This window comes from Oncorhynchus masou, chromosome 22, assembly GCF_036934945.1.
Source record: "Oncorhynchus masou masou isolate Uvic2021 chromosome 22, UVic_Omas_1.1, whole genome shotgun sequence".
Taxonomy (NCBI): Eukaryota; Metazoa; Chordata; class Actinopteri; order Salmoniformes; family Salmonidae; genus Oncorhynchus; species Oncorhynchus masou.
In genome coordinates this window covers 36,593,734-36,608,153 of record NC_088233.1, presented here as the reverse complement: position 1 = coordinate 36,608,153, position 14,420 = coordinate 36,593,734, and the positions used below count along the sequence as shown (strand labels likewise).

The 14,420-nt window shown below is 43.0% G+C and overlaps 1 protein-coding gene across 2 annotated transcripts in view; it reads left to right on the top strand.

The window, feature by feature from the left end:
• si:ch211-212o1.2 (uncharacterized protein LOC492735 homolog) overlaps positions 1-14,420 on the top strand; it is a 37,967-nt gene continuing 23,547 nt past the window's right edge. Inside the window, exons 1-2 of one of the 2 annotated variants that reach the window (XM_064930071.1) lie at positions 1-107; positions 566-760. In XM_064930071.1, coding sequence (XP_064786143.1) covers positions 580-760 — 181 coding nt within the window. In that variant the 5' untranslated portion in view covers positions 1-107; positions 566-579. Of the gene's footprint in view, positions 108-255; positions 761-14,420 lie in introns of those variants that run through there. The other variant, XM_064930070.1, reaches the window with a different exon arrangement.

Sequence of the window (14,420 nt, the reverse complement as noted above, 5' to 3'; positions counted from 1 at the left end):
ACCAGGACATTAGGGATCCTCAATATTTTACAGATGATTCTCTGAAGTGCTGGAGACTGAAAGTGTGAGACTGTCAGTCACAGACGTAACCTACGGTCCAATACCAGGTATTTATCGCTGTGGTTTTGTCATTATCAGAGGAAATCTAAGATTTTTTTAAATACCTATTTAAGTCGTTTCCATAAACAATTGCCTTTTTGTTTTAGACCTTTTTTGTTATCATAAATTTACTATCCCTACACTCTGGCAAGCATGGAGAAATGCAAAAACAAGTGTTTACAATAATTAGCGGAACATGAAAGCGCTACTCTAAAACACGCAAGTTTTAGGCACACTTTTGTTTTTGAAGAATGAAATAAACTGTTGTCTCAATCAGACGAACGGAACGTAGTACTATAGCCGCCGTTATAAGTCTGTTTGTCAGAGGCGGTTCATCCGTATTGTAGTTCCGGGTTTTACTGGGTAGCTCCGGTGCCGAGAGCATCACAACACCACACTGACAAACATTACCTAGCAATCAAATAACTGACTTCGTTTGAAGAAATATATGATTTATGTATTTTAGTTAAAACTGGGGGAATGGAAGGGAGGATCGCGGTGGCAGCGCCAGTACTACTGTCAGAGAGAGAGATTCAACATCGGTCTATGGCAGAGGAGGATCCTAACGGGAATGAGCACGGTTCGGCTGCCCGCAGCACGTCGCCTCGTTGGGGACCGCAGCATGCAGGGGCCCGACAACTTGCAACACTATACTCACCTGGTAAGACAATGAATGAGCTGGGGAGAATACTTTTTTAATTAATGAAAGACACTAAACCTCACTAAGATTAGGGCTGTCACCTAACTACGCGCGCCACGCTGCTGATAATTCGTCAAAACTGTAATGGGCTGTTTATATAGAGGATGATAATAACACCTGTTATTGTTCAGATGAAGTATAGCAAAGATTTTGTATTATTTTGTATTATATTGACCGCTCTAACGATGAAAATACATGTCCTCAAAGATGGCATGCATGCGTTAGGAGGCGAGATCAGGTGGGACCATTCTAGCCAATGAGGGGGCAGATATTCTTTAAAAAATATATTGTATTGCCGAAATGCCATGTGTGTCCACTTATAACAGTGCAGTTGTAACAACCTAACAATTACGAAACTTATATAAGCCTCACGTTGTAAATGAGCAATTACATTTTTGTTGTTGACCAAATTCGACTCATTGACCTCGATACAAAATTCCTCACTTTGTGGTCTTATTTTCGTGGACAGATTTTGGGCAGAGTAGAACTTCTCGCTTTGCTTTTTCCTCTCTTGAGTATAGCAACGTTTTAACGTTGGGTAAAAGGGCAAAGCCATTTTGTTATAGAAATAATCCTTGCATTGGCTTCCACATAAAATTCTGAGTTATATATTTGTAGCTCCAGACATTTTTATAGAAATTAAAGTGTCCTCCATTTATACATATGGGCCGATCCAAGCAGGTAATGTGCACTTAATGCACATTTGTAGTAGTAGGCTACTCATCTAATGTGATATTACATTGTTTTTTATTTCTGAACCAAAATCCCCAAATACTTTTAACCTGACACAGATCCCACAGAATCCGGACCTCGTAATACTGTGTGCATTTATGTTGTATTACACATCTATAATGAAATATATCTCATATTTGAATTCTGTCATAGTCTTATTTATTCTATACAGACTTTAGAGCTGTAAAATGCATATCACTGATTTGGTGCTTTTCCCGAAGTGGGGTTCAGAGGAGAGCACTCTGTCTTGTTTCTGCACACTATGGAGGGTTGAGATTGGTTGGAACATGAAAGCCTAAACACTTAGGGGAGCTTTACTGAGAAAAGAAGACTATAGTTCAGCTCTATGCTTGTCCTGGACTGTGATTCCTTGTGTTTAGGGAGTTTTTACATATATTCCAAATTCAGAGTGCTATTAGGGTGCTATTTCCTGGGTGTGTTTGTCTATTGCCAGACATATGATAGTGCTACTGGCACATGTTATTCATTACTGTACTGTATACATGTGTGTAGATGGATGGAGGGGAGAATGAATGGTTAATACATTCATGTAGTAATGTATTTTGTTGGTAATGGGGGAATGGAGAGTTTTCTTTCGGCCAGATGTGAAGCTGGTTCTCACACCAGTTTATATCTAATCTGTTACTCTGCTTAGTAGTAGTAGTAATAATGATACATGGGACTTATATAGCTCTCTTCAAGGACCCAAAGTTGCTTTACAATTCTAAAAAGAAAAACAACAAAACAGGAGTCAAAACATCAGACGAAACAAAACATAAATAAAGAGAAGGGAAAGAGTGTGATGTATCAGTGTATGTGGAGGGTTGGGATGGGATTGGGGTTAGGATAGTAGTGTGATGTATCAGTGTATGTGGAGGGTAGGGTTGGGATTGGGTTTAGGATAGTAGTGTGATGTATGTGGAGGGTTGGGATGGGATTGGGGTTAGGGTAGTAGTGTGATGTATCAGTGTATGTGGAGGGTAGGGTTGGGATTGGGGTTAGGGTAGTAGTGTGATGTATCAGTGTATGTGGAGGGTAGGGTTGGGATTGGGGTTAGGATAGTAGTGTGATGTATGTGGAGGGTTGGGATGGGATTGGGGTTAGGTAGTAGTAGTGTGATGTATCAGTGTGTGGAGGGTAGGGTTGGGATTGGGGTTAGGATTAGTAGTGTGATGGGGGTTGGGATTGGGGTTAGTAGTAGTGGTATCAGTGTATGTGGAGGGTTGGGTTGGGATTGGGGTTAGGGTAGTAGTGTATCAGTGTATGTATCAGTGTATGTGGAGGGTAGGGTTGGGATTGGGGTTAGGATAGTAGTGTGATGTATCAGTGTTGGGATTGGGGTTAGGAGTAGTGTTGGGATGGGATTGGGGTTAGGGTAGTAGTGTGATGTATCAGTGTATGTGGAGGGTTGGGTTGGGATTGGGGTTAGGATAGTAGTGTGATGTATCAGTGTATGTGGAGGGTTGGGATGGGATTGGGGTTAGGGTAGTAGTGTGATGTATCAGTGTATGTGGAGGGTTGGGTTGGGATTGGGGTTAGGGTAGTAGTGTGATGTATCAGTGTATGTGGAGGGTAGGGTTGGGATTGGGGTTAGTGATAGTAGTGTGTGTGATGTGTATGTGGGATTGGGTTGGGTTGGGATTGGGGTTAGGGTAGTAGTGTGATGTATCAGTGTATGTGGAGGGTAGGGTTGGGATTGGGGTTAGGGTAGTAGTGTGATGTATCAGTGTATGTGGAGGGTAGGGTTGGGATTGGGGTTAGGATAGTAGTGTGATGTATCAGTGTATGTGGAGGGTTGGGATGGGATTGGGGTTAGGGTAGTAGTGTGATGTATCAGTGTATGTGGAGGGTTGGGTTGGGATTGGGGTTAGGGTAGTAGTGTGATGTATCAGTGTATGTGGAGGGTTGGGTTGGGATTGGGGTTAGGATAGTAGTGTGATGTATCAGTGTATGTGGAGGGGGTTGGGAGGGGTTAGGATAGTAGTTGGGTGTATGTGGAGGGTTTGGGATTGGGGTTAGGATAGTAGTGTGATGTATCAGTGTATGTGGAGGGTAGGGTATGTATCAGTTAGGATTGGGGTTAGTAGTCAGTGGGTAGGGTTGGGTTGGGAGGTATGTGGAGGGTTAGGTGGGATTGGGGTTAGGATAGTAGTGTGATGTATCAGTGTATGTGGAGGGTAGGTTTGGGATTGGGGTTAGGGTTGGGGGGTTAGGATAGTAGTGTGATGTATCAGTGTATGTGGAGGGTTGGGATGGGATTGGGGTTAGGGTAGTAGTGTGATGTATCAGTGTATGTGGAGGGTTGGGTTGGGATTGGGGTTAGGGTAGTAGTGTGATGTATCAGTGTATGTGGAGGGTTGGGTTGGGATTGGGGTATCAGTGTATGTGGAGGGTTGGGATGGGATTGGGGTTAGGTATGTGGAGTAGTGTTGATGTATCAGTGTATGTGGAGGGTAGTGTTGGGATTGGGGTTAGGATAGTAGTGTGATGTATCAGTGTATGTGGAGGGTAGGGTTGGGATTGGGGTTAGGGTAGTAGTGTGATGTATCATTGTATGTGGAGGGTTAGGATAGGGTTGGGATTGGGGTTAGGATAGTAGTGTGATGTATCAGTGTATGTGGAGGGTTGGGATGGGATTGGGGTTAGGATAGTAGTGTGATGTATCAGTGTATGTGGAGGGTAGGGTTGGGATTGGGGTTAGGATAGTAGTGTGATGTATCAGTGTATGTGGAGGGTTGGGTTGGGATTGGGGTTAGGGTAGTAGTGTGATGTATCAGTGTATGTGGAGGGTTGGGTTGGGATTGGGGTTAGGATAGTAGTGTGATGTATCAGTGTATGTGGAGGGTTGGGATTGGGATTGGGGTTAGGGTAGTAGTGTGATGTATCAGTGTATGTGGAGGGTAGGGTTGGGATTGGGGTTAGGGTAGTAGTGTGAGAGGGAAGTGGACAGCTATTAGCGTGTGGTATTGAACCACACATTGGCCTGAAATAACACAAAACCAGATTTCAGGACATTACAACATCACAGCTGTTCACAAGAACACCCATTCCACGACATGGACTCCTCTAATGGTATCTAAGAGGTTGCTTACTGTATCCGTCTGTTGAGTTAATGGACTGACAGGTTTCAGGGTTGAGGGATGATACTGTTACAGCACAGAGATGAAAGGGACATGATCTTGTAAAACCAGAGTTGCATGTTTGACTCTTTGAATCTCTGATTATGGATAACTATTCTAAGAGGATTCCCCATGCATTTGTGGTCCTATTTTATCCAAGTCACTAAATGGCTGGGCAGTTTAGTGGGCCATATGGGCACTTCCATGGTAACGGAATTACACTGAGACTCAGATTTTTCATTTTAAAATGTATATCAAACAAAAAACATTGATTTCAAAGTTTAACAAACCATAGAACTCTATGCACAAGGACTGATGGAGATTTTACCATCATTCTGTTACCAAACTTTACATCTACAGTGTAACGGTTTTCTATAGGTGAAGGAGCGTCGGACCAAAATGCGGCGTGGCTATTGAGATTCATGTTTAATGAAAAAACACACCGAACACAAACACTACAAAACAATAAACGTAACGAAAACCGCAACAGCCTATACTGGTGTAAACTAACACAGAACAGGAACAAAAGGACAATCACCCACGAAACACTCAAAGAATATGGCTGCCTAAATATGGTTCCCAATCAGAGACAACGATAAACACCTGCCTCTGATTGAGAACCACTTCAGACAGCCATAGACTAATCTAGAACACCCCACTAAGCTACAATCCCAATACCTATGTAAAAAACCCAAGACAAAACACACAACATACATAAACCCATGCCACACCCTGGCCTGACCAAATAGATAAAGAAAAACACAAAATACTAAGACCAGGGTGTGACATACAGTTTTTCCAGTTTTTTAAATTGCGTAAATAGTTAAATGTAGTCATTGTTCATATAGTTGTAGGGTTTCTTAAACTTTGAAATTAATTGTTTTTGTTTGGCATACATGTTAAAGTGAAAAAAATCGAGTCTCAGTGTAATTCCGTTACCGGGGAATTGCCAATATACAGTGATCCAGAGAGACACAAAGTGAGAGAGATTCTGGGACAGCAGTAATAGGAGAAGAGGTATGTCAGGGATTCATGGTCCATGGCAGTAGACCTAGCAGACATGTGTTGAGGTGCAGGCGAGGAGTGGTTGGAATGAGAGGGCTGTGTTTGTGGACATGTTGAGGCTTAGCGGCAGGACTGGATTGATGAGGCTTTGGTCTGCTCAATGGAGGCTAAGGCTCATTACAGTAACCCCAGGACAGGCAAACAGCTGGACGTATCTCTCTGCCATATGTCTATCTGTCATGCACGGCTGACTGCTCTCTGCGCTTTTTATCCCACTTTACGGATTTGCCTGGAAGTAAACAGGATTTCTGCCTGCTTTCTGTTTTCCTGATTACTTTCACCAGCCGTCTTGGTCTGGTCTCAAGGCCACTGGCTTTGTGTGTGTGTGTGTGTGTGTTCTCACATTACTCTTTAAGATCTAGTTTCCTTGGCTCTAAGCGATCGAGACTGTGATAGTAATCTTTTTTTGCCCTTGTCCACATCACAGGCCCGTTTCTATGATTCTTATTCAATAGCTTCCATTTATAGATAGTACGGTGTGGTTACCATCAGATAGACTAGAGAGGCAGCCACAGTGTTTGGCCGCTTCTGTAGTTTTTAGCTTCAGTGTTCGTAGTGTACATACTGTATGTGAATTGTGTACATTATGTGTCTATAAACAATATTTTGCCTATAAACTCTGTTTATTGTCTGTGCATTCTGTTTATTGTGGCAGCACCATTTCACTGAGCCAAATTCCTGTACATGAAAATGTATTTGGCAAATAAAGGCATTTCTGATTCTGACCAACTGGGCACTGCACATAGTTCAAGCACAGTAGGTCAGGGTGGATTTACATTAATAAAATATGTCTAATGAGATCGATCTCTCATCAACATCAGATTTGCAACTTTTGTGTTTTCATTAAGTTTCTAGTTTTAACGTCACATGCACAACGTTTTAACGTCACATGCACACATGCATTTCTTGTAAACTCAAATCCCAAAAATGCAATAATCAATAACAATGTATAACTAGAAACAAACATACAAGAAATAATACATATGAAGAACACAATAAGTAAGTAAGCATACTATTTACAGGGTCAGTTCCAACACCATACAATGTGCAGGGATACTGGAGTGATGGAGGTAGATATGTACAGTGGAAAGATGACAGGGATACTAGAGTGATGGAGGTAGATATGTATAGGGGTAAGATGACAGGGATACTAGAGTGATGGAGGTAGATATGTATAGGGGTAAGGTGACAGGGATACTAGAGTGATGGAGGTAGATATGTATAGGGGTAAGATGACAGGGATACTATAGTGATGGAGGTAGATATGTATAGGGGTAAGGTGACAGGGACACTAGAGTGATGGAGGTAGATACAGTGCCTTGCGGAAGTATTCGGCCTCCTTGAACTTTGCGACCTTTTGCCACATTTCAGGCTTCAAACATAAAGATATAAAACTGTATTTTTTTGTAAAGAATCAACAACAAGTGGGACACAATCATGAAGTGGAACGACATTTATTGGATATTTCAAACTTTTTAACAAATCAAAAACTGTAAAATTGGGCGTGCAAAATTATTCAGCCCCTTTACTTTCAGTGCAGCAAACTCTCTCCAGAAGTTCTGTGAGGATCTCTGAATGATCCAATGTTGACCTAAATGACTAATGATGATTAATACAATCCACCTGTGTGTAATCAAGTCTCCGTATAAATGCACATGCACTGTGATAGTCTCAGAGGTCCGTTAAAAGCACAGGGAGCATCATGAAGAACAAGGAACACACCAGGCAGGTCCGAGATACTGTTGTGAAGAAGTTTAAAGCCGGATTTGTATACAAAAAGATTTCCCAAGCTTTAAACATCCCAAGGAGCACTGTGCAAGCGATAATATTGAAATGGAAGGAGTATCAGACCACTGCAAATCTTCCAAGACCTGGCCGTCCCTCTAAACTTTCAGCTCATACAAGGAGAAGACTGATCAGAGATGCAGCCAAGAGGTCCATGATCACTCTGGATGAACTGCAGAGATCTACAGCTGAGGTGGGAGACTCTGTCCATAGGACAACAATCAGTCGTATATTGCACAAATCTGGCCTTTATGGAAGAGTGGCAAGAAGAAAGCCATTTCTTAAAGATATCCATAAAAGTGTTTAAAGTTTGCCACAAGCCACCTGGGAGACACACCAAACATGTGGAAGACGGTGCTCTGGTCAGATGAAACCAAAATTGAACTTTTTGGCAACAATGCAAAACGTTATGTTTGGCGTAAAAGTAACACAGCTCATCACCCTGAACACAGCATCCCCACTGTCAAACATGGTGGTGGCAGCATCATGGTTTGGGCCTGCTTTTCTTCAGCAGGGACAGGGAAGATGGTTAAAATTGATGGGAAGATGGATGGAGCCAAATACAGGACCATTCTTGAAGAAAACCTGATGGAGTCTGCAAAAGACCTGAGACTGGGACGGAGATTTGTCTTCCAACAAGACAATGATCCAAAACATAAAGCAAAATCTACAATGGAATGGTTCAAAAATAAACATATCCAGGTGTTAGAATGGCCAAGTCAAAGTCCAGACCTGAATCCAATCGAGAATCTGTGGAAAGAACTGAAAACTGCTGTTCACAAATGCTCTCCATCCAACCTCACTGAGCTCAAGCTGTTTTGCAAGGAGGAATGGGAAAAAATTTCAGTCTCTCGATGTGCAAAACCGATAGAGACATACCCCAAGCGACTTACAGCTGTAATCGCAGCAAAAGGTGGCGCTACAAAGTATTAACTTAAGGGGGCTGAATAATTTTGCACACCCAATTTTTCAGTTTTTGATTTGTTAAAAAAGTTTGAAATATCCAATAAATGTCGTTCCACTTCATGATTGTGTCCCACTTGTTGTTGATTCTTCACAAAAAAATACAGTTTTATATCTTTATGTTTGAAGCCTGAAATGTGGCAAAAGGTCGCAAAGTTCAAGGGGGCCGAATACTTTCGCAAGGCACTGTATGTATAGGGGTAAGATGACTAGGTATCAGGATAGAATATAAACAGACTATCAGCAGCTTGTATGTGAGTGTGTGTGCTTGTGTGTCGAGTCAGTATTAATGTATGTGTGAGTTAGCAGATGATGGAGTGAGTGTGTAGGGCCCTGTGAGTGTGCATAGAGTGAGTGTGCATAGAGACAGTGCAAAAATAGGTCAATGAGGACACAAGGTTAACTCAGACAATCCGTGTCTTATGGCTTAGGGATAGAAGCTGCTCAAGAGCCTGTTGGGGCCAGACTTGATGCACTGGTACCGCTTGCCGTGCGGAGGCAGAGAGAATAGTCTATGGCTTGGGTGGTTGGAGTCTTTAATGATTTCTGGGCCTTCCTACCACACCTCATGATATAGAGGTCCTGGATGGCAGGGAGCTCAGCTCCCCCCCCCCCCGTTTCCTGTAGTCCACGATCAGGTCATTGGTCTTACTGACATTGTTGGAGAGGCTGTGGTTCTGACACTGCTGACCTCCTCCCTGTAGGCTGACTCATTGTTGCCGACGATCAGGTCTACCACCTTTGTGTCGTCAGCAAACATGATGATGGTGTTGGAGTCGTGCAAGGCCACGCAGTCGTGGGTGAACAAGGAGTACAGTAGGGGACTAAGCACACATCCCTGTGGGGCCCCTGTGTTGAGGGTCAACGTGGTGGAGGTGTTGTTGCCTACCCTCACTACCTAGTGTCGGCTCGTTCAGGAAGTTCAGGATCCAGTTGCAGAGGGAGTTGTTCAGATCCAGAGTCCTAAGCTTGGAGGGGACAATGGGGTTGAACGCTGAGCTGTAGTCAATGAACAGCATTCTCACATAGGTAATCCTCTTATCTAGGTGGGTGAGGGCAGTGTGGAGAGCAATTGAGATAGTGTCATCTATGGATCTGTTGGAGCGGTATGCAAATTGGAGTGGGTCTAGGGGTGGTTGGGATGGTGGATTAATTTGTGCCATAACCAGCCTCTTAAAGGACATCATGATTACAGAAGCGAGTGCTACAGGGTGGTGGTGATTGTGGCATGAAGCCTTAGAGTTCTTTGGCACAAGAATGATGGTAGTCATCTTAAAACATATGCAAATTACAGACTGGGACAAGTGGAAGTTGAAATTACAGTGAATATGCCGGCCAGCTGTTCTGCGCATGATCTGAGAACACGCCCTGGAATACCGTTGGGACCCGCAGCCTTGCGGCTGTTGACCTGACTAAAGACCTTGTACACGTCACTCTCAGAGAGTGAGATCACCGAATCCTCTGGGTCGGTGGCGGCACTCATTCTTGGCATGATGATGTTGTTGTCATAAAACGCATTGAGTTCGTCTGGTAGAGAGGTATCGTTGGGCAGATCACTGTTGTGTCTTCCTTTGTATACCATTTAGACTTGGATGTGGTGTGGCCAAACCTATACAGGAGCTTTTCATCCAAACCATATTGCACATAATGATGCACTTGATTAATGCAATGATTCAATTTGGCTAACAGAGCAAACATGCTGTCTATTGGTATTAAGTAATTAAGCTAATTCTTGCAGGGACATGTGGTGTGGGGGAGCAGCTGTCTTTACATTGTACCACTTTGGGGGGTATGTGATGTACAGTGCCTTCGGAAAGTATTCAGACCCCTTGACTTTTTCCACATTTTGTTACGTTAAATCCTTGTTCTAAAATTGATTTATTTTATTCCTCATAATTCTTTTCCACACAACACCCCATAATGACAAAGCAAAAACAGGTTTTTAGATTTTTTTGCTAATTTATATCAAATAAAAAACGTTATCACATTTACATAAGTATTCAAACCCTTTACTCAGTACATTGTTGAAGCACCTTTGGCAGCGATTGCAGCCTTGAGTCTTCTTGGGTATGATGCTACAAGCTTGGCACACCTGTATTTGGGGAATTTCTTTCATTCTTCTCTGCAGATCCTGTCAAGCTCTGTCAGGTTGGATAGGGAGCATTGCTACACAGCTATTTTCAGATCTCTCCAGAGATTTTCGATCGGGTTCAAGTCCGGGTTCTGGCTGGGCCACTAAAGGACATTTAGAGACTTGTCCCGAAGCCACTCCTACATTGTATTGGCTGTGTGCTAAGAGTCATTGTCTTGTTTGAAGGTGAATCTTCGCCGCAGTCTGAGGTCCTGAGTGCTCTGGAGCAGGTTTTCATCAAGGACCTCTCTGTACTTTGCTCCGTTCATCTTTGTCTTGATCCTGAATAGTCCCCCAGTCCCCGCCACTGAAAAACATCCCAACAGCATGATGCTACCACCACCATGCTTCACCGTAGGGATGATGCCAGGTTTCCTCCAGACTAGAGGTCGACCGATTATGCTTTTTCAACGCCGATACCGACTATTGGAGGACCAAAAAGCCGATACCGATTAATCAGCCGATTTTTTTATTTTTTTTAAATTTATTTATTTATTTATTTTTTATAATGACAATTACAACAAAATGGAATTAACACTTATTTTAACTTAATATAAAACATCAATAAAATCAATTTAGCCTCAAATAAATAATGAAACATGTTCAATTTGGTTTCAATAATGCAAAAATAAAGTAATATGTGCCATGGAAAAATATGTGCCATGTAAAAAAGCTAACGTTTAAGTTCCTTGCTCAGAACATGAGAACATATGAAAATTGGTGGTTGCTTTTAACATGAGACTTCAATATTCCAAGGTAACAGGTTTTAGGTTGTAGTTAATATAGTATTTATAGGACTTTTCTGTCTATACCATTTGTATTTCATATACCTTTTGACTATTGGATGTTCTTATAGGCAGTATAGTATTGCCAGTGTAGCAGTATAGCTTCCATCCCTCTCCTCGCCCCTACCTGGGCTCGAACCAGGAACACATTGACAACAACCACACTCGAAGCATTGTTACCCATCGCTCCACAGATGCCGCGGCCCTTGCAGCGCAAGGGGAATAACTACTCCAAATCCAAAAGCGAGTGATGTTTGAAACAGTATTAGCGCACACCCAGCTAACTAGCTAGCCATTTCACATTGGTTACACCAGCCATTAGGCTGATAGGCTTCAAGTCATAAACAACGCTGTGCTTGCGAAGAGCTGCTGGCAAAACGCACGAAAGTGCTGTTTGAATGAATGATTACGGGCCTGCTGCTGCTCAGTCAGACTGCTCTACCAAATCAGACTTAATTATAACATAATAACACACAGAAATACAAGCCTTTGGTCATAAATATGATAGAATCCGGAAGCTATCATTTCGGAAAATGTATTTATTATTTCAGTGATATATGGAACCGTTCGGTATTTTATCTAACAGGTGGCATCCCTAAGTCTAAATATTCTTGTTACATTGCACAACCTTCAATGAATCTTGTTTCTCATGGTCTGCGAGTCTTTCGGTGCCTTTTAGCAGACTCCAAGCAGGCTGTTATGTGCCTGTTACTGTGGCTTCTGTCTGGCCACTCTACTGGTGGAGTGCTGCAGAGATGGTTGTCCTTCTGGAAGGTTCTCCCAACTCCACAGAGGCACTCTGGAGCCCTTTCAGAGTGACCATTGGGTTCTTTGTCACCTCCCTGACCCAAGGCCCTTCTCCCCGATTGCCCAGACTGGCTGGGCGGCCAAGTCTAGGAAGAGTCTTGGTGGTTCCAAACTTCTTCCATTTAAGAATGATGGAGGCCAGTGTGTTCTTGGGGACCTTCAATTCTACAGAAATGTATTGGTACCCTTCCCCAGATCTGTGCCAATCTGACACAATCCTGTCTCTGACCTTTACAGACCATTCCTTTGACCTCATGGCTTTGTTTTTGCTCTGACATGCACTGTAAACTGTCAGACCTTTATATACAGTACCAGTCAAAGGTTTAGACACACCTACTCATTCCAGGGTTTTTCTTTATTTTTACTTTTTTCTACATTGTAGAATAATAGTGAAGACATCAAAACTATGAAATAACACATATGGAATCATGTAGTAACCAAAAATGTGTCTAACAAATCAAAATATATGTTATATTTGAGATTCTTCAAAGTAGCCACCCTTTGCTTTGATGACAGCTTTGCACACGCTTAGCAATCTCTCAACCAGTATCACCTGGAGTGCTTTTCCAACGGTCTTGAAGGAGGTCCCACATATGCTGTTGGAAGAACAGTTTGTTAGACCACATTGTTTTTTTTTTACACTAAACTACTTTGACGACACAAACTAGGTCCAGGAGAGATGCTTGTGTAAAGAGGCGGATCTAGATTCAAATCTCTCTTAAATAACCGTGATGGTCTCTGGTTCTGTGTCCTATCTATAATTTAACTATCACTTAACTGACCTTCTGTAAAGGTGAGTAAATGTTATATCAGCTTACTGTCCTTCAGGACAGCTTGTCCACATGCAGTTGGCCTCTGGACTTTGGCGGAGGATCCGCCGGCCCGAGCCAGTGAAGAAAAGTACACCTCAGTCTTATTTTCACTTTGGAACGAGGCATCATCACTCAGTTGTATGTCTCTGTGTTCCACAGTATTTCTACAGGACCTTTGATACAAAATCAACATCAGAAATGTCTCTTATCTTGGCCTCCCGAGTGGAGCAGAGGTCTAAAGCAGTGCTAGAGGTGTCACTACAGATCCGGGTTCGATCCCGGGATGTGTCGCAGCCGGCCGCAACTTGGAGACCCATGAGGCGGCGCACGATTTTCCCTGTGTCGTTCGGGTTAGGGGAGGATTTTGCTGGACGGGATGTTCTTGTCCCATCTCTCTCTAGCGACTCCTGTGGCGGGCCAGGCGCATGCACGTTGACACAGTCGCCAGTTGGACGATCTTTCCTCCGACACATTGGTGTGGCTGGCTTCCGGGTTAAGCGAGCAGTGTATCAAGAAGAAGTGTGGCTTGACAAGGTCATGTTTCAGAGGACGCATGGCTCTCGACATTCGCCTCTCCCGAGTCCATTTGGGAGTTGCAGCGATGGGACATGACTGTAACTACCAATTGGAGAGAACAAGGGGTCAAAGAAATACAAATAAAGTAAGAAATGTGTCTTATCGAGGATTTACGAAGGTGGCCTGAGGTGACTTGTATTTCATAAAGATAAAATACAAGAGTTCTTGCTACAGCAAAAGAGCAGGTTTTCCTTATGTTTTTACACTCAGTGTATATTTAATTAGCTCACTTATCCATATGCATATTGTATTTGCATATTTTAATGTCAGACAAGAATTGTTAGTGTTGTACCTATTCTCATCTCTTACATTGTGTTGGTGTAACATATAGTTTGTTAGACCACAACAGTTTGTTAGACCACATTGGGCCTCTCTTTACACTAAACTACTTGTGAAGCAGTGAAGACCTCTGTTAGTGAAGAACATACACACTTATTTTGACCTCTTTTAAAATACTCTGACTTAAACCCTGTAGACAGCTGTGAGACAGACACAAATTAGAGGAAGAATAGTATAAAGCAGTGTCTTTTCACAAGTTGGTACCAGGCCTTGGGTTTGTGTTGCAGCTCAGGAATCAGAACTCACAGGCTGCTCTACAGCGTTACACCCGACACTGCCTGCCCATGTCAGTCTGACTGAACCTAACACCCTGCCAACCTGACACACAGAACCTTACACTAGCCCTACCCAGCCCAGCAATACAGAACCTTACACTAGCCCTGCCCAGCCCAGCAATACAGAACCTTACACCAGCCCAGCCCAGCAACAGAGCAGAGCCCACTAGCCCAGTACTGCCCCCTGTCTGCTAGCAGAGTTCCTCCTTACCCAAAGCTCCTCCCTCCACCT